Genomic DNA, 20,538 nt, shown 5'->3' with positions numbered 1-20,538 from the left:
GGGGGATCATGGTTGCGGTTGTGGTTGGGGGGTGAGGCGATGGGAGGTGATTCGGAGAATATTCTTTCACAGCACGGAGTTACCCAGAGATGTTGTCGTGTCTCGTGTACAACTAGCCGTTTCTTCACGACTTTTATAGAATCAGTTATCATGGAATGATGACGATGCTAAAGCTGCCTGTGTCTCCCCTTTGAGATCTCGAATGATTTTCACTCCCATTTTGGGAGCTCCTTTTCTACTCATCTACGCCTAGACTCCAAATCCCTCCCTCTTTTCATACAAACATCGTTCATACACCCCCCCCCCCCTTCTTTATGGCAAAATCTCCTTGCCCGCCCAATCCCAAAACCTCCCCCTCCCTTCGATCCCAACCTCCTCCGTCAGCACCTTACACATCCTCTCCACCGCGTACTCGGGCTCAAACAGCTTCCCCTCGGGCACGGTATCCCAAAACCCTTGCGACAGCCCCGTCTTGACCGTCCCCGGGTGGTACGCCACGGCCATGGCCCTCTCGCCGCTGCGCGCGGCCAGCCACAGGTCGAGCGATTTGGCGAGCGAGGTGACGCCGGCCTTGGAGGCGCGGTAGCTGTACCACCCGCCCTTGCGGTTATCCGCCGTGGAGCCCACGCGCGCGGACATGGCGGCCCAGACGGCGTGGGACGGGGGTAGGCCTCTTGCTTCGTCATTCTCTGGTGGAGAAGAAGTTGATGACGAAAACTTGACGGACTTTTTGGGGAGGAATGGGGAGAAGTGCTTCATGAGCATCATCTGCCCCAGGGTATTCACCCGGAACGTCTCCAGGGCGTCGTCGTAATCGATCTGGGCGGGGCTCTTTTCCGGGTGCAGGATCCCCGGCGTAGCGAGCGCGAGGCGGAGGTGGTGCGTGGAGGTTGGGAAGAGGGAGGCTGCTTCGGCGGCGGCGGCGGCGATTGTGGGTTCCGAGGTGACGTCGAGGGTGATTACTTTGAGGCGGGAGGCGAGGTCTTCTGTTTCTTTTGCGGCTGGGGAGGAGTGGGATTGTTTCTTTTCAGAGGAGGAGGAAGAAGAAGATGATGATAGGGAGGAGAGGATGGATTGCTTTACGGCGGTCGTGTCGGGGGAGCGGCATGTTGCGAGGATCGGGGCGGTGGTTGTGCGGAGGAGGTGACGGGTTAGGTGGGCGCCTATGCCGCGGGAGGCTGGGGCGACGAGGATCCAGGGGCGGGACATTGTGGTTTGAGGGTATTGTTATGTTTTTGGTGTTTGGGAGAGCAGATGGGTGGTTGGTGGATGTGTTTTGTGTATGGCTTCAGTTGAGTGAGGATGGTGGATGTATCGCGTGTAAGACACGATGGAAGTGAAAGTCTGTCACGAGTTTCAATCGACAACCACTACACGGGGAGGAGAATGGGAGCTACAAATGATAAAACTTGAGTAAGCTAGGTAGCTTGAGTAAATAGTTAGCTGCATGTCATCCAAGACAAACCAAATATCCAGCTTCAGCCTTGAATTGAGTTTCCCAGCTCCACAAAGAATCTAGGTCAAAGACATCATGACTTTTGTTGCTCTGCTGCGTACACTAATAGGGAGCAACGCTAGCCCCCGCCAAAAATAGTTGAAGATCAACCCCTTCCGGAAACGAGCTACTGCAAGGGTCCCGCACCCCATTAGACGACGACGTCATTGGTTGGAGACCTTTTTGACGAACGCCTGAGAGATCTGGGGGCTTTCGATCTCCATCTCATCCATCTACATGGCACATGGCACATGGTAGCTCAGATGTTGGGCGTTCTTCATGGACGAGGCTAGCTTGAATTGTAGTTTTCGTATTGTCACAGTGCATATCACTTATGGGATGATCAGGCAATTTGAGAAAGCAAAATAGGTATCTTTTTTGAGTCTCCTCGCGTCTTGCATCAGCAGCGCAGATGGTGTCCGTCCGACGCTCATGGTATGGGCGTGAAAAGAAAAACAAAGAGGAAAATAACACTGAACTAAAAGTTGTTGTGAGCTCTGGGTATACTCACTTCTCATCATCCCTGATTTTAAGATTCTGATCCTGAGAATCCTCATCCACAAAGTTCCACAAGATAACACCTAAAACCACACCTGCCATCCAGACAAAGGAAAGGGGTCATCATCAAATACCTTGGCTACAATGGCTTACACCTTTCAGTTCATGAAGGCGGGAAGCCGGCCAATTCCTACATCCGAGCCATAGAAAAAGGAGAAAAGATGGAAATAGGAAAAAAATAGAATGTGAGGTCCAAATCAACCTCCTCCCCTAAATCAAACTATAGTAATACTCCGTATCCGGCAACGGCGTCTCCGTCCTAGAGTCCGTCCGCGCCGCCTCCAGACTCACCCGCGAAGCAACCTGCAGCTCCCGAATCAGCGGCTCCATGGCGTCCAGCCCCCCGCGCGTGATGAGCGGCTGCATCATCACCGCCTGGTGCCTACTTCCCCGGACCGCTCTGCCGCCGTCGCCGCCGCCGATGATGACGCTGGTGCGGGGGGTGATCTCGTGGGAGGTTGACGGGCGCCTCTGTCGGGGGTGGATGAGGTTCACAAAGTCCCCGTCAAAATCGTCAAAATCTCCACCTGTGCATCCAACACCGTTCCCCCGGGTGCGAGACTCCTCGGACTGCCGCTGCCGCTGTGATGTCCGGGTGGTGGTGGTGGTGGCGGTGGTGCTCGTAGTATTCCCGCGAATGCGGCCCGTCCTCCGCACGCGGACCTCGTGCCTCGCGTCGCGGCTGATGTGCTGCTCTTCGTAGACGTAGTCGTCTCCTCCGTCGTCACCGAGACCAACGCCGCCGCCGCAGAGGGGCCAGTCGGGGAGTGTTGCTCCCCCACGCGGTCCGGCGGGGCCGAAAAGGGGCGACCCGGGGAGGCTGCGCAGGTCGCTCATGCAGCGCTCGAGGCGCTCGATGAAGAGCATCTGGTTCCGCTCCTGCTGGTGCATGCGCAGCTCAAGGCGCTCCTGGTTGCGGAGCATCTCGTGCGCGAGGTGGTTTACCTGGACGCTGCGGAGGTTGGCGTAGTGGTTGCGGAGTTCGCGGGCTGACATGTTGAGCAGGTTGAGGGGGTCGCGGTCTGCTCCAGCTCCAGCTTCTGCTACTGTTCCTGCGTCTCCTCCCTCTTGCGAGCGGAGGCTTTTCGGTCGCAGGGTTGCTGTTTCGTCTGCGTCGCCGGCGGTGTCGTCAGTTGATACCGTCGGCTCTCGTTTGCTGTCGGAATGGTTGACATGTCCCTCGGCCCTGGCGGTGTTGAAGAGCACGGGGTTGGTGTTGCCCGCCGTATGTGGGCGCGCAACATGCGTGGGAGCTTCTCCTCGTGACTGGCTGGTCGCAAAGGGCGGGTGCGAGACCTCGATGACTGTCACCGGCGAGTTGAGGGTTGACGCAGACCACCTCTCGTCCACCGGAAGCGAGGGGACGACCTCAGCGACGGGCATGATGGCGCTCAGTCGAGGACCGCAGCCGGGTTTGGGGAAGGCAGCGATGCTGCCCGCGATGGACTGGCTGTCGTCCGCGACATCGATCTTGACCTTATCGTCGGACAGCGCAAAGCTGAAGCGGTTCGAGCACAGCCGGTCCGCGTCCGCTTGTGAAAGAGTGCCCGAGTCGGCGCGCGTCATGCGAGCTGGCAGCGGTTCTGCGTGGCCATCGTCCATCTCTACCGCCTGGGCGACGGCACTCGCGTCGGAGGGCGCGAAGCTTCCAATGCGGTCCAAGAGTGGCACCGAGCTCGCCCAGCTGGCGCGGTGAAGGCTCCCCCACCGACGAGGCGGCTCGGAGCTGAGCGTGCTGTCTCTCACGTCCCCGTTCCCAAACGTGTTGGCGGCGGTGTCCATCGTGTCCGTCGAGGCCCGGTGGTCGGCGGCCGTGATGTCCCCCAGAAACGGCGTCTTGTCCCAGTCGATTGTGGGCGTCTCCAGCGCGGATTCCCAACCGGGCGTCAGCTCCTCTCGCGCCGTCTCCCAGCCGATGGTCTCCGTCTCGGTATCTTGCATGGCCTGCCAGTCTGATATCTTTGTTGAAGTGCCGTTCTTGTTGTGTTTTGTCGCCTTCTTGTGAGACTTGGCCATGTGTGCCAAGTTCGTGGCGGATAATTTCGTTTGCGGTAGGTGGTCCTTGGACCCGAACGTACCATCTCGAGAAGGGAGGCGCAGGGAGCTGATGACCGTTTCGCAGGTCCTGGGCCTCGGCGTCATCTCGCCGTCATCGTCTTGGGGTCCTTGTCTCGTGAGGGCTCGCAACGCATCCATGTCTCTTTGCTTGAGAGACTTGACACGCTCCTTGCGACTTTGCCGCGAGGCAGCCGTTCTTGTAGAGGGATTCCGAGACGCTAGAGACTCTCCAACAAGAGTGGTCTGCGCTGTATCGCTGCTCCCCGGCCGGACAGAAAAGGACTGACGAGATGGTAGCACCGGCATGTCGGATTGCTTAATCGATGCCATTGAGTATGCCTTTGCAGACCGTGCGCTCGATACGACCGGCTCCGACAACTCTGTCGTTGCGATGCTTGGGCTGATGGAGTGTGCCTCGGAAAAGGCTCCGGGACTCAGCTGAGGGCCATCTGACAGTATACTTTGGCGCTGGGAACCGCCGCCCAGGATGCCATCGATCGACCTCTGACTGTCTAGGACTGCATCTGGGTGCGGCCTCACAATTTTGATGCTCGACCTTCTCGGCGGCAGCACGATGTTCTCAGGCCGCCTTGGTGTTGTTCTCGCTCTGGGTCTCTTCGTGTTGGGGATCTGAGCAATGGAACCCTCGTCCCTAGAGAACCCACACTCTTTGTTGAGACTGCTATAAGAGCTTTTGGCCGCGTGGACGGGCTCGGCCGGGAGCTCGGCGTACTGAGGCGGCGGAGGAGGCAGTCGGTCGCGCCTAGTCTTTGACATTGAAGAGCGCCCACGCAAGCTGCCCGGAGGTGTCGTGTAAGGCGTCCTGGGCGGGCTCATGGGGTTGGGGTTGATCTTGGGCCATATCGACACCGAGCCCTTGCATCCCCTCTTGGTGCTCATCGTGTCGAGCGTCGAGATGGATCCCTTTTCACTGACGGTCTTGAGAACAGTGACCGTACGGTCACTAGCATAAGGTCTGACGCCGTTCCTGGTTTCCTCGTCGCTGTTTCTTACCGGGGGAGTCGGGGGTAATGGTGGCGTGGCATTGAAGATGGCGAGGGCCCAATCAGAGTCCGGTCCTACGTGGCAATACTCCAGCGGGATGGAAATTGCGATGTGCGAGTTGCCGCTGCTCGTCTTGGATGCGACAGCAGAGTTGGGGAGTCCTGCGGTCCGGGGCCGGCGGACGGGCGACTCTGACCTGGCTCGCGTGCGCGGCCTCCGCAGCTTCCTGAGCAGTCCCCATCTCTCCCGCTGCTGCTCCTGGGATTCGGTGACGACTGTGGTGGCGGCGTCGTCTTCAAAGAGGGATTGTTGTGAAGGAAAGTCTGGCGGCGGCGAGGTGGTCCGGAGGAAGTCGATGAGGTCCGCCATACCTCCCCCTCTGTCGCAGTTCTCCCTGGCGCTCGCGCTCGCGCGCACCGCGCCCCATTCCGAGTCGCAATCTGCCGAATCGATCCTGCCGAGGGCTTGTGTGAAGAGGTCGTTGGACGAGCGTGCCGTGCGAGGGTGGAATCCGCGTTCGCTGCCGCTGTCGAAGCTGTCAAACGTGCCGCGGCGACCCCGGCCGAGTGCGAGGTCGAGCCGTGGTGGGCCTGTATTCGATGAGACGACCATGACTTCGCTACGTCTGTTGACTGGGTTCTCTGAAAAGACCATCTCTTTATCCCTTGGTGGGAAAGCTTCAACTGTGTGATATGTTGCCTCGAGACCGCATGCCCGAAAGCTGTTCCTCCAAGACACCGGTAAGAAAAAGGGTTCCAGATGCGCAATATGTTTTCATAGAGGGTCGCACAACGATGGGGTGTGTCTTCGACTAAGGAAGTCGTCTGCGGCGCAGCAAATAGATCTGGCTAAGACGGGCCGCTTGGCGACACACGTCGAATAGGTGGAGTGGTGGTCACGCAAAAGACGAGGCGAGATCGAAGTAGGTACTGAGCTTTGCTGTTTGCGTCTATGAGTGACGTTTACTCATTCAACCTCTGGGAGGCAACGAATGAGGTTTGGTAAGAGCGCAAAAAGATTCAGGAAAGGTGTGAAAGAGAGATGAACAGGAACAAAACAATATCAGGCTTAGGGTTCATGGAGCAACACTTTGATCATCTCCCGGTCGCTTTTTCTCTCTCTCTCTCTCTGGGAACGCCCAGGACTGGGGGGGCGGCAGTGGATCGATATATGTCCTTATCCCTCCGGGCGACCGACCGTTGGGACGAAAGAATGCGGGAGGGGAGGCAGACGGTGGCAGACGGTGGAAGTGGGAAGCGTCAAACCATCGCGGGGAGGCGTCCGTGCAAAATGATGGGAACGAGAGCTAGCGGCCTCGAAGGTGGAACGCCATGATCAGACTTTCTCGAGTTACCTTACCTCGTCCACAAGTCTCTCGTGAGATGGAGCCCCCTCCAGAGCCTAGGGGGTAGGTAGAAAGGGACCCAATTTGAGGCAAGGGGAGACGAAGCGAAGAGACCAACAACCGTAAACGCGGCGCGGCGGCAGGCGGAGGAAGTGGAGGAGTAAGTCACTGGTGAGTGGGGGAATGGAGGAACCTGAGGGACCTCAGGGCAGATCAAGGGAGGAAGAAGGCGTCGTCACCAAGAGAAGTCTAGTACGCTTCGTCTAGGGGCCGCTCGGTGGACTCGTGGCGCTGAGACTCGGGGTCGGGCTGGCCTCTGCTCGCAATTTATTTTTCTTATTCCTCGTTTAAGGTAGCTTTCGGAGGCGCGAACGTCCACGAGGCTTCCTCCCCAGAGACAACACTTGTGGAAGGAAAATCTGGGACATACGGGGGCGCGAACGAGGCGTGACGGCGAAGAAAAAAGTAGGCAAGTCTTAGAGAGAACAGAGCCAGAAGGGCCAAAGAAAACGAACCATGTGGTAACGGATGCGTATGGAAGCCCCCAAAGCCCAACTGCAAAGAGAGAGAAAAAAGGATACCCAGTTTGACAGCGCCACACTGGAGCTCCGTGATGTTCCTGCTTGCCGGCGCCTTGCAGGTCCAGGACGGTCCACCACTTGGAGACGTGTAGTGTACCCAGAGTGTGTCACTCTTCTGACTTGAGGAAAGTGCTCGGGCGCGAGACAAGAGTCAATCCCGAGTCCCAAGTTTGGAAGCGAGACCGCAGCATTGGGTTTTTGCTGAGATATGACCAAGTACGCGGTATCGGCTGCGAAAGGTCCTAAAGGAGACACACAAACTTGGAAAACTTGATAAGTTGACAGATGGAGAAGCTGCCGGGTGAGGGCATCCCGGCGCAGCCCAGTGGGTTGGGGAGCAAAGAACTGCAAGGGGAAGTTTGCTTTTTTCCCCTTTCGTGTCTGCTCTCTGCCAGTCTGTCATCGGAAGAAATCCAAGCAGGTAGACAGACGGGTCCCGGTTGACAGCTAGGCAAACCTGGTTCTGGTTACGTCCGGCAGCAAAGAGTGCGGACCAAGAGCGGGCTTGAGCATGAAGATGGCAGACGGACGGTGGACCGGGGGTTAGAAAAAGAAACGACGATCATCACGTTTGGCGTGCGTCGGACAACAAGGACCCAAGCCCGTTCGTCCCTATTTGCTCGGTTACCAGGAGATCCTTAAGGAGGACAAACGGAATAGGAGAAAAGACTTTTGGAGCCTGGAGGTTGAGGAGAAAGCTGACGGCGCCCAGGACGCTGGGTGGCCCTGGCCAGGGATATGCGGTAGGGGTGCAGTGCGCACGGTGGCAGTATATGCAGCATGCAGCATACAGCGATGCGAAGCGATAGCGATGAGATTCGCTGCAGTTCCCAGTGGTGGGTGGTGATGTGCAGCCAGGGTGCTCATATCACGGTCAGACCTCTGAGAGGCTGCCTTTGTTAGAAAGGTACTTGTCAAGTTGTCACTCCTCTCTTGCTATGTTTGTCTTGTTGGAATATCCGGTGGAAGAGTGCAAAGTAGAAGCTGGAATTTCTTGGTTGGCGTTAGTTTCTGAAGTGTCTTGCCCTGGACCCACGGTGTGACCAATACACTGGGGCGGCAGCCTCTTGTGTCAGATGCTCAATGGAATGATATTAGATTCTTTTGGCGTTGTTGGCAATTGTTCGGCCTGCCTTGTAATTGCCTACATTGTTTCCCTCTGTAAATGGTCTTTCTTGATGTTGATCGGCCCGAGGTATTGTCGACGTAATTTGACGGGTATATCCAAGATTACCATGGAAAAACAGAGTACCGAAAGAGGTAATGATGCGACCGTTTTCATATGACGGGAACCCAGCTAGAAAATAGAATGGTCGAGGATGAGTGGTGACTAAGAAACTAAGCAGGAACTAAGTCGATTCCGTGTCCGTCCGCAAGAATAGCAGGACATTTGTGGCTTGTTTTGGCTTCTCTCCGTCATCTCCCAGGCCGTCTTCCGTTTACAATTATGAGTTTTGCTCTACGGACATAAGATAAGGTACCTTGTAAGGCATGCAGAGAACGTCGGCCGTTTTCTCGGTTGATAATGTCTCACAACCGTGTTGTGTTTAATAACACACAATGAGCTTCATTTCATTTGTAATCTTGGGTTCTGTACACAATGCCAGTCAAAATCATCGCTAAATGAGCGAGATTGAAATGATAGAAGCAATGCTGGCTTCGGCATGTTCCCGCCGACCTAGACTGCTCATGTTCTGAGAGGCTTACCTTACCTAAGGTCGATGGATAGGGGAAGAGTCTCTCACTAACAGAGACGATTCACAAACATCTCACAATCCAAAACCCGGCCGTCCCAACGCCGGCAACGGCCTCAAGCGCTAGTTCCTCCTCCCTAGTCCTGAATTCCTGCATCTTTCAGGCCCACCACCAGCACAAAAAAGGCGCGAGGTGCCCGAGAGTGACGTGACTTGTCACCTCGAGCCTCTCACTCACTCATTCTTCACTCACAACTTGTGACTTTCACTTGACCCAAGTGCAGGGAGTGAGTCTCAGCGCATCTGGCATGAAGGAAGCTTATCGGCTTATGCAGCGCACAAACCGCATCGGGCTGATATTTTGGGTCGGGGGGTTACATTCATTAGTTCCGTGGGTTCTTGTAGATCTCATCCGACGTGTCGACTATCTATCTGTCTATGGAAAGGAATGCGAAGCTACTGAAGATATTCACACTCTCATACACTCACACACAGCCTATGCTTGGCTCACAAATTCTGCAATGCACGCACATTTCAGCTCTTTGCATCTTCGTCAACTCTTCCCCCCTGCCTCAATACAACCCTCGGTGCATTCATAGTTTGGTGGCCCATGCGCTGCTGAAGTCCCCTTCGTTGCCCTCTCCCGATCTTCCCCCTTGCTCGCGGCTATGAACAATGCATCGGATCGCTGGGTAACCATGCACATGTCCTTGACTTCGTAACCCCTGCCCGGCATCCAGCTCTGCACTGCACCGCCAATGATCCATGCACAACTTGCATCCCGCTCGCTAAACTTATCCCAATGATCTCCGTGGAGCTCCCCCCTCCCCCTTCCCGTCCGTCCAGCCGGACGCATCCCCCGTGAGGGATCCTCCCTGCCTCCGATTCCCGAGGCCTGTCGAGCCCTGTTTGGCTGTTCCCACTCTATTCAACTCCATCCCTCCACATCGCTCCAAAAGCTCGGCTTCCTTCGCGCACTCTTTTACCTGCTTGCTGTCTCCCTTTCCTCCCTTTGGACCCTTTCCCATAGGTAATGCTGACCAAACCAAAGATCCGGCCTATCGTTACCGACGACAACCGCATGATCGAATCGCCCTCCCGACAAGACCCCGTACCGGATCGTGATGCTACTGTACGGTGACGACGGCAAGGTAGTATTCCGCAAAGAGATCCCCAGTCGCCGGGGACGCCACGGCCTTTCGGCCTCGGCCTCGACCTCGACCTGAACTCTCGGCTCCATCTCCCTCGCTCTCCCTTGCGCGGCGAACAGACCTTTTTTTTTTTTTTTTTTCATCTCTCTTTCCCCCGTCCACCATCCTCATCACACACACACATCACATTCACGACACATATCACACATCACCATCTTCAACTCCAGGCAAAGCCTAGAGTTTTTCCTAGCTTTCCTACGCTCTAGGCCTCCTCAGTTCCTAGTCATTCCTTTACGCCCCCCCTTCCCCATCTTCCATCCCCCGGTCCACTCAACAATCCCGCTTGACCCCTCTGTCTTACCTCCCATCCCTCATCCGCAACACAGGCCGCTCTGCAACCCTTTCTTTCACTCTCTCCGCATGCGCAAGAGCCGAAACATTTGTCCCAGAAACAAGAAACGACCCATGTCTGCGCCGTGCCGAACTTGTCCGACCCAAGATTCAAGACTTACGAGATCCAGCTATGGGCCAGGCAAAAAGCACATACCTTGATCTTCCCAGCCCAGCATCGCCTACCCACCAGAGACACCTAAAAGGGGGCCCGTCGTCAGGGATCTTGTTGCCAGCTTTTGCTGAGTTGGTGCAAGCTACGGTTAAGCTGCCTTTGGAATGGTTCGCACAGCCAGACAGGGGACACCCCGTCCTCCCTTTCTATACAAGTCCATCCCATCCAGCCCGAAAAGAATTGTGTAACTGCCCGTCAAAACCTTCAGATGAACGAATGACACATGTCTCCTCTCTCCACAAAATCATTCAACCCGAGGTGCCTGACCTTGCTTGACATCCACCGTGCCATCCTAGTCGCTCATCCTTCTCGTCCTCCACATCCTTTTCGTCTGGGCTACACCAAGGTATTAAGTATTGGTAGGCACCAGCAAACTCTGCCCGTGTCTTTGGAGTACGGACTACGGAATACGTTCCACACAAAATGTTTCTCTCTTTTTCCTTGCCCAATCTGAATCACAAACATCTGAATCATATTCTTAGTTACGCTGAGAGTCAGACACAGCATCTCGCCCTCCAAGTTCTAGGCTCCCGTAAACCAAGATCTCGCTCCTTCTTTCCAAGCCTTCCCACCATGGTCCATCTATCAAATTGTGAAAAAGAAAGCAAACTCTCCACAGAGGCTTGACTAACAGAGAGACAGTGCCCCGAGCAACCGAATCTTGACTCGGCCGTCCCCTCCTTCTCCTCCAAGTTCTCGGCTCGCCTATCCCTCCCAGGGGAGTAAGGCGTGTCAGGCTCACCCAAACGGGCGGAAGAGTGCTCACATATTGTCTATTCCAAGCCCCCCCCCCCCCCGATCTATCACTCGTCGCCTCTCGTAAAAAGACAGAATTACAAGCCACACAAGCAGCCAAAGAGGGGAAAAGCCATGTGGTTTTCCCGCTACCGAGCCACGTTTGCTTTGCTTTGCTACGCTATGCTTCTCTTTTGCCTCGCCTCGCCGTTTGATTCCTTTCTTTCCACGCACATAGTCTCTCTTTTTTTTTTCCACAAACCTCACCAGAACGGAGTTGACAAAAGTACAAATTTTCGGCCGGCACTCGGACACACACAAGAGTACTTACACGAACCCCTCCGTCTATCACCAAGCACCGCCAAGACCATCCAGTCCACAAAGTAAGCCAACCACACATCTAGAAATCGCAACTCCGAGACGACGGCCACCGCAGGATTACCCATCCCCCGGGATGGACTGGCGCAAGTATCGTCGCAGTATATACGATAGCTTTCGCGCCCAAGCCCGCCCGCCGCCCGCCGCCGCCGACCGCCCGTCCGCCAGCCAGCCCATCCGGCACCGAGCAAACCTCCCTTCTTACTAACGTAGCCCTCCACCAAGACCTAGAAGACACACCTGCCACACCTGTCTCCTCGTCAAAACGTCCGTCCGAGATCCGCCTTAAAAAAAACGGCTTTTCCGGTGATGGTCCCGTCTCACCAGCAGCGTCCCGTCACAACCCCCCGGGGAAAACATACGGGTATCCCATCCGTATCGTCCGTGTCTCGTGTCGGCTAACCGCGTCAAGCTAAAAGGCTCACAAAGTCAAAAGGCAAGCGTGACAACTCACGCCATCATCATACGAACAAGTAAACCCCAAGCGAGAACTTCAAATCTTGTCGAATTCGACCAAAACTAAGGTGATCGACGATGATGACACTACACTGAAACTTTCCTCAACTTTCCATTCCCCCAACCTCCTCCTCCTCCTTCTCGAAAACACAAAACTTCGAAAAGGAAATATCAAACGCCAAAACGGCGAGGCTTGTAAACGCGAGGACAGCCTAGCAGCTAGCAAGTTTAAAGTTTTCTTCTTCTTCTTCACAGTCTAGGCTCTCCTCCGAGTTCGTCTCTCTCTCTCTCTCTACCCTGCTTACACTTAAACCACGCTTGCTCACTAGCTCTTTTCTCTCCTCTCCTCTCCTCTCCAACACATCACATACTCTCCCCAATCATCATCACTCTCGCTGTTTCTAAAAGTGTCCAAGCCACCCGAACACACGCGACGCGAAGAGCGCGACAACGCCTTTTTTCCTTGATCTAACCCGAATCCCTCCCCCAGAAGGCGCCACGCGCCGTCGCCTCTACGATCCCCCTGCCATGTCTTGGGTTCCAACAGGAACCTGCTCCGTACGGGACTCTGGAGTAGGTATTAGTTTTGCCTTCGAGATGCCGTGATGGAAGTGACTAAATTGAAAAGAAAGAAAAAAAAGACTGAAATCCATGCAAAAAACTAAAAATAACAGCTAACGTTCCATTTAAGAGACTCGGTGAGTCGGTAAGCCCTCTGCTGGTTTCCTCTTATCCCCCAACCGTGACAATTTGTCTAGAGAGTTTTCCGAGGAACTCGCGTGCGCGATCACATACTGTACACACGCCGTCGTCATCCCGCCGACGCTTGTGAAGAACAGAAATTTTTTAGGAGCCAAACTACGGGAGAGCGGGATGCTATCCCCGGCCCCTGCATAAGTGGCCGCCTCACCAAGTTGATGAAGTCCCGCTCTTTCTCACCAACTCTCAACGCGATACGATGTCATGTCACTTTCCTGCCATTTTTCCTCTTCCTAAGATAGTCAAGAGGCACGCGCGTTGAATGATAAAATGTGCCTCATATGGACGGCACATCATTATTCGGCCTACCTAAACCTGATGCCGGTCACCAGGGCTCGCCTCGCTTTCCTCCGCTGCCTCTCTCTGCCCCAAAGCTGCTTTTCCTAGCTGCTTTCTAGCTTTCCCCCTAATGCATCCTTGCCCTGAGGGGCCAAATGTCCGTGCCAAAGAGCTCTTTTTCTCTCCTCATGGCCAGACCAAAAGGTAGAATTCCCTAGAGGCAAGCAAACCTTGTTGCCGTCACAAGATGATGCTCAATGTTTCCCCTTGCTTCAAGAAACCTGTAAACGCCAGGAGCTCATATGTCCCTTGTCTCCGTGATGCAAAAACCCTTGTTGTGCCCAATTCAGGCAGCTGTATCGAGTCTACTCTAACAAAAAATGGAAAAAGAATCGTCGCGTCGCAATTCCGGTAGGTTGGCCTAACGTTTGTGAGGCTTTCTCTGAATGAAGGGATCGGCCTTCTGCTTCTTCCTGTGGATGACTGGTCCGTTTGGTCCACCCTGTCCAGGAGGCTAGGGTTTGTGTTAGCCTCGTTCAGAAGTTCAGGGTCTCTTAGCTGACTTACTCTCTGTGGCAAATTACGGTTCTGCGGAAGTGAAGAGTTGGTAGGCAACGTCCTCGAAGACGATGCTGTCGTCTCCATCGCCGGCGGTCGTGCAGCTGGTGTCAGACCGAGGGCTACCATGGCAGAAGGGTCCTTCGCCGGCTTCGGTGCCTTGGGCTCCCTGGCCTGGATCATGGCTTTGGGCCCCGTCGGTGGCGGTCTGTTGGGCAGCCGGTTCTGTTCGGTCGCCATCTATAATTGTTGTGTTAGGAATTGCTGGGGAAGATTCTCTGCTATTATCATTGCTCGTGTCGTCACATACCCTCTTTGCGCCACGCTGTCCTTCATTGGCATCAGATGGTCTCTTCTTGGACTCTTGCTTCGCCGTAGATGATTGGATAATTGGTGGCCGATCCGAGTTTCGGGCGGCAGAATGGTGTGCGTCGCCTCGGTTGTTTCCCTCCCAGGAGCCTGATCGACGCTCCGGGACGGGGTAGTTTGTCGGTGGTTGCTGGGCCGGCTGAGACGGCTTTCGGGGCTGCGCCGTGGGCGCCACATCTGCCAAGTCCACGTCTTTGATTTGAAGCTGGTCCCCTATCTCAGCATCAAAGTCATTCTTCTGCGCGGGTTTTGGCGGCGACGGGGGCAACGCCTGTAGAACGCTCGTCTTCTGCAGCATCGACATGACATCTCCCTTGGTGTAGAGTGATCTTTGCTTGGCGTTGTCGATGAGCTTATTCCAGAACTCTCCCTGCACCAGGGCTCTAGAATCTCCCAAAATCCACAGAGAGGATTTAGCACGGGTGAGACCGACGTTCATACGTCTGATATCCTTGACGAAACCAATACCGCCGGTAGGATCAGCTCGGACGCAAGAGAAGATGATAATCTCGCACTCTCGACCCTGGAAGGCATCCGTGGTATTGAACTCAATGTCCTCGGTGATCGACTCTCCGTAACGACGCGCGAACTGCCACTTCAGCTCTTGCAACTGAGCTTTATACGGCGTAATGATACCAATCTTGCCGCGCACATCGTAGTTTCGTCCGAAATCCGTCTTGAACCGCTCGTAAAGCTGCATGGCAACCTTCAACTCGGAGTGGTTGACCAAAGAGCGACCCTTGCTGCCCTTTGACTGGGTACCCTCGACATCGAAGAACCGATAGGGGCCAAGGAGGGCGCTTGCGTGCCAAGGCTGGCGACGGAGTGCGCTCATATCTTCTCCGTCCACAAGCTTGCCTTCGTAGAATTCCAAGCTGGGGAACAAGCTGATCTCGGGGTGCATACGGTATTGGCGGTCGAGGAGATGGACATAGTCAGGATGATTTTGCTGCATTCGGACGAACAGACTCTGGTCGTATCCAAATCTAGCGGCGGATTGAGAAAGCACAGTGGGTGGCAACTGCTTCGGGTCACCGACGAGGATACACTTGGTGCAACCGTACTTCAACGGAATCAAGGCGCTGAGCTCAACACACTGCGCTGCCTCGTCGATGATGACCGTCTCGAACTCGACGTTGAGGTTCTTGAACATCTCGTGACCACTACCGCTGAGCGTGGCGCAGAGAACCTGGGCTCCATCAAGAATCTCTTGCTGGATTTGCCGGCGTCGAATCTCGGCTTCACGACTGACTGTGTTGCCGCTCGTCTTGTCATCGTCAATCTTGGCTCCAATGTTAATCTGAGCACGCTTCAACTGATCGAAAGCTCGCTGCAGGGCTAGCGAAAGATTGCGGTCACCGTTTTTGCGCGCCTCGTCCAGTTTGGGTCGGAGCTCCGCCAGTTCGTCTCTGATTTTGGCCGCGTCGTTATGCATCTTGTCGCGTTCCTCCTTGGCTTTGTTCTGCGTGGTGTCTCCCTCGAGTTTCTTCTTGACCAACTCATCGAGAGTGACGTCTCGGACGGCGGCGTTGATTGCATCGCTTCTTCCCAGACGAAGCACATTGATCTTGTGGAAAGACCCGGTCATCGTCTTGACGCCCTGCTTCAGACGCAACACCAGCTCGTCTACAGCGGCGTTACTGGGAGCGCATACCAGAAGCTTTTTCGGCATGGCGGCTTGGCCCTGAGTAGGAAGCTTGGGCTTGATAGCCGTTCCAGGGGGTTGGATGTTGCCGGTGAGCAGCGAGCCGACCATGGCCACAATTGTCTTCGTCTTGCCCGTACCGGGAGGTCTGTAAAGTGTTAGCGTATATATAAAAGATGAGAGGAACGAAATGGTTCTTACCCTTGAATCAAGGTGAAGCCATCGTTGTCCTTAGCACCGAGAATGGCTTTGGCCTGACCAGGGTTGAGCTGGTAATTCTGCATGACGCCCTTGACAGCCTCGTCGCCGTACTTCAGAATGGGCGATGGCTCGGCTTTGAGAACCTCAAGCATGAGGTCGTAGTATTGCAGACTCTCAAGGGCTGCATACTCTCGCTCAATAGTCGTCATGTTGGTGATCTTGACGGCTTGGAGTTCAGCGCCAACACCGAGGGCATTGATGGCAAGCAAGGGGTTATTCTTGCTATTCAAGCGGTATGTCACTTCCAGCCTTTCCTTCTTGTACGTGGTTTTCCAAATTCTTGCCAGAGCATGGGCTTCAGACTTGTCCGTCAGAGGATCAGTGCTGTTTGACACCAAAATAATGTCACCCTCTGATAGCAGCCTTTCCTTGCTCTCAGTCTTGGGAATGCTGGCAGTCACTTCAAGAAATTTATCAACATTCATACGAGACGCGATCTTGAGTCCGTACGGCTTAGACGTCGACTCATCTTTGGCAGTCACAAAAGATCGCCAGGCTTCAGAAATCAGGAGACCCAAAAAGGTCTGCTTGTACTCCTGAGGGTGGGCATACGAGCTTGCAACCCGTGTAATCGCCATTGAAGACGAGGTCGAGGGCGGATCATTGCCCTCGTGGAAGATGTCCCATTCCAGGATGGCTTGATGAAGTTGATCCATCGGGGGGATCAAACGCGCACGCATATCCTTGGCAGAGCGTTGTACCTTTACCTTCTTGACTGGGCCTCGCGTCTTTTCGAGCAGTGCCCGTTCGCGACGTCTTTGGGCTTCATCAACAGCCTTTTGGCCTTGTTGGCCCTTGTTAATGAGGTTGTTGAGATCCTCCTCTCCAGAATCATCATCCTCTTCCTCGTCGCTGTCGACCAGGATTTGACTCTTCTGCGTTGTGTGTTCTTTGCCAACTACACCACTAAGTCCCTTTAGCCCCGAGCCCTCACCCACATTGGCGGCTCCCCGGAGAGCGCGAACTCTTGCAACCTCATCGGCATCTCTCTTAGCTTTCTCCAATTTGGCTTTCTTGCGCGACTCAATGAGGGCGTTCTTCGATGCTTGAGTGACCACTGGCTCAAGCTTGGGCTTGACGGCCATGCGGGGGATGGCTGGCGACGCTTTCTGGCGAGCGGCCATTTGGTCCAAGATTGATCTTTTCTTGTCGACGGAACTGCTGAGCTCGAGAACGTCGTCCTTGTTTGACCGAACGGCCTGGGACGTTGGTGTTGAAGAACCGGACTTGGACCAGGCATCGAGGAAACTCTGTTTCTTTGGCTTCTCCTTAGAAACTGGCTGGATCTGGATGATTTCAATGTCATCATCTTCACCCAGAGCTTTCAGAAGCTCGGCACGCTGTTGGTCGTTCATGTTGGTAGTGACTGGGTAGCGGCCGGTTGTCGATGACTTGATACAGGAGTCTTGAACGTAATTCTTAGAGTCGCTGGGGATGTCGATTGAATTCTCACGCAGTCTCGTCAGTAACTTGGCCACAACCTTGACCGTGACTTCAACCAGGTAGGTATCCCTCAGTCGAAGCATCCTGACAATGCCAAAGAGGTGACGCTGAGGATCCTTCAGAAGCTGTTGCATCTTGGTCAGTTCTTCTTCTTTCGGCTTTGCCTGCTTCACGTCGTTCTGCGAGGTAGTAGCTTGCAGCGCCGATGCAAATAGACCATCCTGGGCAAGCATGCCGTCTGCCAACTCGATGACATCGCGACAAAAGTCCTGCATCACTTTGATATCGGCAAGATGAGACCAGTTACCGGTAGATGTGAACGCGACCTCGATGTATCTCCAGTGGGCAACCCACCAGCCAGTGACGGCGATCTGTTCATTGCTGTCCAAAGTCTTGGATCTGAGGATGCCAGATGAAAGATCACCGAGACCTGAGAGCACGACTTTGGCGGTGTTGATGATATTGCGAGCGGGTCCCCATGCTGCATGTGCCGGCTCCATGATTCTTCTTATTGCAAAAATCATTGAAGAGAGAGTGGTGCTAAGATTCCGTTCAAGTAAAACGGTGAGTGCGTCCTCCTTGGAAGGCTGTTCGGTAATCAACTTGATAAGTTCGGCACTGGCACTGCTGATTTCGTCCTCGCCGTGGACTGTGAAAGCAATGATGGGCCGAATGCTCTGGGCCATGAGGCACAGCTCGTTGAGTTGCGGTGACGTAAACTCGCACATTCGCTGCAGAACGCGTCCGAGTGCCTCCGCAACCATTTGGAAACGGGTATTGAAGCTCTTCTTCGCCGGATCCAACTTTTCAGGTTCCTTTCTATTAGGATGGAATCTCTCAACGTTGATAAGAGGAGCCATTGCCATCAGCATGGTCTTGGCTAGGATGAGCTTGCCTTCGTAAAGGTTTTCCAGGAATCCGTCCCACAAGTCTGCCGATTTGCGGGTGACGGCAGTCTGGATCGGCTTGGGCGTAGCCTTGCGAAGTTCGAGATGCTCCTCAGCAGTTACTCTAGAGTCCAAGCTCAAGGCGGCACTAATGACGCTCATGGCTGCCTTGGGCACACCCAGTGTGTGTTGATCCGTGCTTCTGGTGTCCGCTCCTTCGTTGATGATATCTTTGTACTTGAGAGTGACGTTGAGAATTGTGTTGATGTAGACAGATGTGGTGCCTGAGATGACATCAATTGTAGGGTCCAGAAACGATCGCAGGACATGGTCTAGCGCATCTAAGCCAGCCCTGATACAAGCGGCCTTTCCTTGCTCTCCGATTCTAGCATCGTGGATGACTTGCTCGAAAAGCAGGTGAAGCAGCTGTTCGCAAGCATCGCCCTTTTGCTGACGTTTAAGTGAGGCAATCCATGTGTTGATCCACGAGGTTGTGATTGACTCGACCGAGTCATTTTTGCCCGTGCCATCGTCATACTTGATGGCGAAGGTCAAAGATTGCGCAAGAAGCTGCTTGAACAAAGGCTGGGAGAGGAGCTGCTCAATGACGACGAATGGTCTCGCGTCACCAATAGTATCCCAGAAAGCCTGTGGTGACGTTTCGAGCAGGACAGTCAACGCTTGAATGATGAGCAGCAGGATCGCCTCCGACTCGCACTGCATATGGACGAAGAGCAAGTCGTAGATGCTGGGCTTGATCTCCATACCCCGAATTCCGTGCAACAAGAGCTTCTCGTCTAGGGTCTTGATGATCCAGTTGACGGCTTTCCAGAAACGTTCGATCTCCGGAAGGGATGCGGGATCTCTGGGGTTGAGTGCTGAAACTGACTGAATAGCGACCACCAAGTTGTCGTGAATAGCCCAATTGAATTGCTCTTGTGTCAAAGACTTTGGCCGCAGGCGCTCCCAGGACTTTTCGGCGAATTGGAGGCGGACCTTGTCTTCTCCAAAGAGGAACTGGGTCATGGCAGGGAGCAGGACGTTTTCACCCAGCTTCAGTGGCTTCTTGCCAGAGAGGCGGACGAAGACGAACTGGAACAGAGTTCTTTTCTCCGGCACGCTGACGTATGCCATACAGCATAGAGCCTCGTAAACAGTGAGCAAAACTGCGCCCTGTTCCTCGCCCAAGTCGCTCCTCGTAAAGGCGCGGCCCTCATTCTCAACCTTCAATATGATGTCCTTGGCCCATTGAAGACCTTTGTCGATTCGGTCGAAATCGAAGCGGTGGAGGCAATTCTCGATGCCGGCGACGGCTTCCTCTGGCCATTTTCTAAAGTACCATTAGTTTGGTCACGGCGAACGCTCGTGGCGTTCTGGCTAGTCTGAACTTACTCGGAAAAGACCTGAAGATACTTCTTGCGATACATGTGCCAGTTGAGGACGCACTTGTCGCAGTTGTGGAGGTTAATAGCCATCCGGCTGCCCCAGGCGTCGAGCCAAACACCAGCCTTATCTTTGCCATAGGCAAGGAGAAGACTAGTCCAGTAGGCGATGTCGAGCCGCTCCTTCCATTTTTCTACTCTCTCCTTCTTCTCTAGAGCTGTGATATCTTCGCCATCAGTGTGTAGGTCGTCGTAGTCCTCAAAATCATCCTCGTCAACCTTGGGACAGAGAAGGTGGAAGTCGGGAGGAATTTGGGTAAACTTCCGATAGCTCTGCTCGAGGATATCCTCGACCGGTTGTGACTCCATTTTACTGCAGTGATCGAGCCCGTCGAGGCATATCGTAAGGGTAATCGAGATCGGACAAGCGCAAGGTAGCTTGATGGTTTGCGTTGAGTGACTCGCGATGCGACAGGCGAAGGAGCTTCAGCAGTGGTGGTTGTGAATTCGGAAGGAAGGACTCGTCGTACTCTTGCGACCAAGACGGAAGGTGGTGAAATAGCTGAAATCTGCGCGCGATTCATGTATGAAGCAAAGTCAGACCTTGCGGATGTCAGCTTGAGAGACACACGTGACAGGTCTTGCGTCTGCGAGCCGGAAGATTGTCGATTTTCGTGGTTGTCTCTCCTCGGTTGCTCGGTGTTGCGATAGAAAGGCAAACGGAAATAGCCTCGTGGGGAAAAGAAAAATAGGCTTCAGCGAAACAGCCCGCTGTAGGGAACGGTGAGCTTGGAGGAGGAAGGCCGCGGGAAGGAAAGGGAAAGCCCACGATCTTCTGGTTTGGTTGTTGGAGGGGGAAAGAAGGTAGCTGAAGGCAATCAAAAGGTGAAGCCAGGCAAGTGGGCTGCAAAAATGGCAGTGACACGCTCCGGCC

At 54.4% G+C, this 20,538-nt stretch overlaps 4 protein-coding genes across 4 annotated transcripts; all 4 read right to left on the bottom strand.

Annotated features, from left to right (window-relative positions):
* Positions 1–312: 312 nt before the first annotated feature.
* On the bottom strand, positions 313–1,209 carry CPAR01_10345 (oxidoreductase; the record flags this gene model as incomplete). The annotated part of the gene is made up of 1 exon (XM_060494606.1): positions 313–1,209. One exon carries the CDS (start codon positions 1,207–1,209, stop codon positions 313–315), a length of 897 nt encoding a protein of 298 aa, XP_060346788.1.
* A 1,054-nt stretch (positions 1,210–2,263) lies between these two features.
* On the bottom strand, positions 2,264–5,770 carry CPAR01_10344 (uncharacterized protein; the record flags this gene model as incomplete). Its single annotated transcript, XM_060494605.1, has 1 exon — positions 2,264–5,770. The coding sequence occupies one exon, from the start codon at positions 5,768–5,770 to the stop codon at positions 2,264–2,266; it is 3,507 nt and encodes a 1,168-aa protein (XP_060346787.1).
* A 5,018-nt stretch (positions 5,771–10,788) lies between these two features.
* Positions 10,789–10,917, bottom strand: CPAR01_10343 (uncharacterized protein; the record flags this gene model as incomplete). The annotated part of the gene is made up of 1 exon (XM_060494604.1): positions 10,789–10,917. The coding sequence occupies one exon, from the start codon at positions 10,915–10,917 to the stop codon at positions 10,789–10,791; it is 129 nt and encodes a 42-aa protein (XP_060346786.1).
* A 2,563-nt stretch (positions 10,918–13,480) lies between these two features.
* Positions 13,481–19,973, bottom strand: CPAR01_10342 (helicase sen1; the record flags this gene model as incomplete). The annotated part of the gene is made up of 5 exons (XM_060494603.1): positions 13,481–13,573; positions 13,627–13,857; positions 13,928–15,779; positions 15,833–19,552; positions 19,615–19,973. 5 exons carry the CDS (start codon positions 19,971–19,973, stop codon positions 13,481–13,483), a joined length of 6,255 nt encoding a protein of 2,084 aa, XP_060346785.1.
* Positions 19,974–20,538: the final 565 nt, after the last annotated feature.

The sequence above is a fragment of the Colletotrichum paranaense genome, assembly GCF_030867605.1.
Source record: "Colletotrichum paranaense strain IMI 384185 chromosome Unknown Scaffold_8.1, whole genome shotgun sequence".
Taxonomy (NCBI): domain Eukaryota; kingdom Fungi; phylum Ascomycota; class Sordariomycetes; order Glomerellales; family Glomerellaceae; genus Colletotrichum; species Colletotrichum paranaense.
This window is presented reverse-complemented; position numbering and strand designations above follow the sequence as displayed.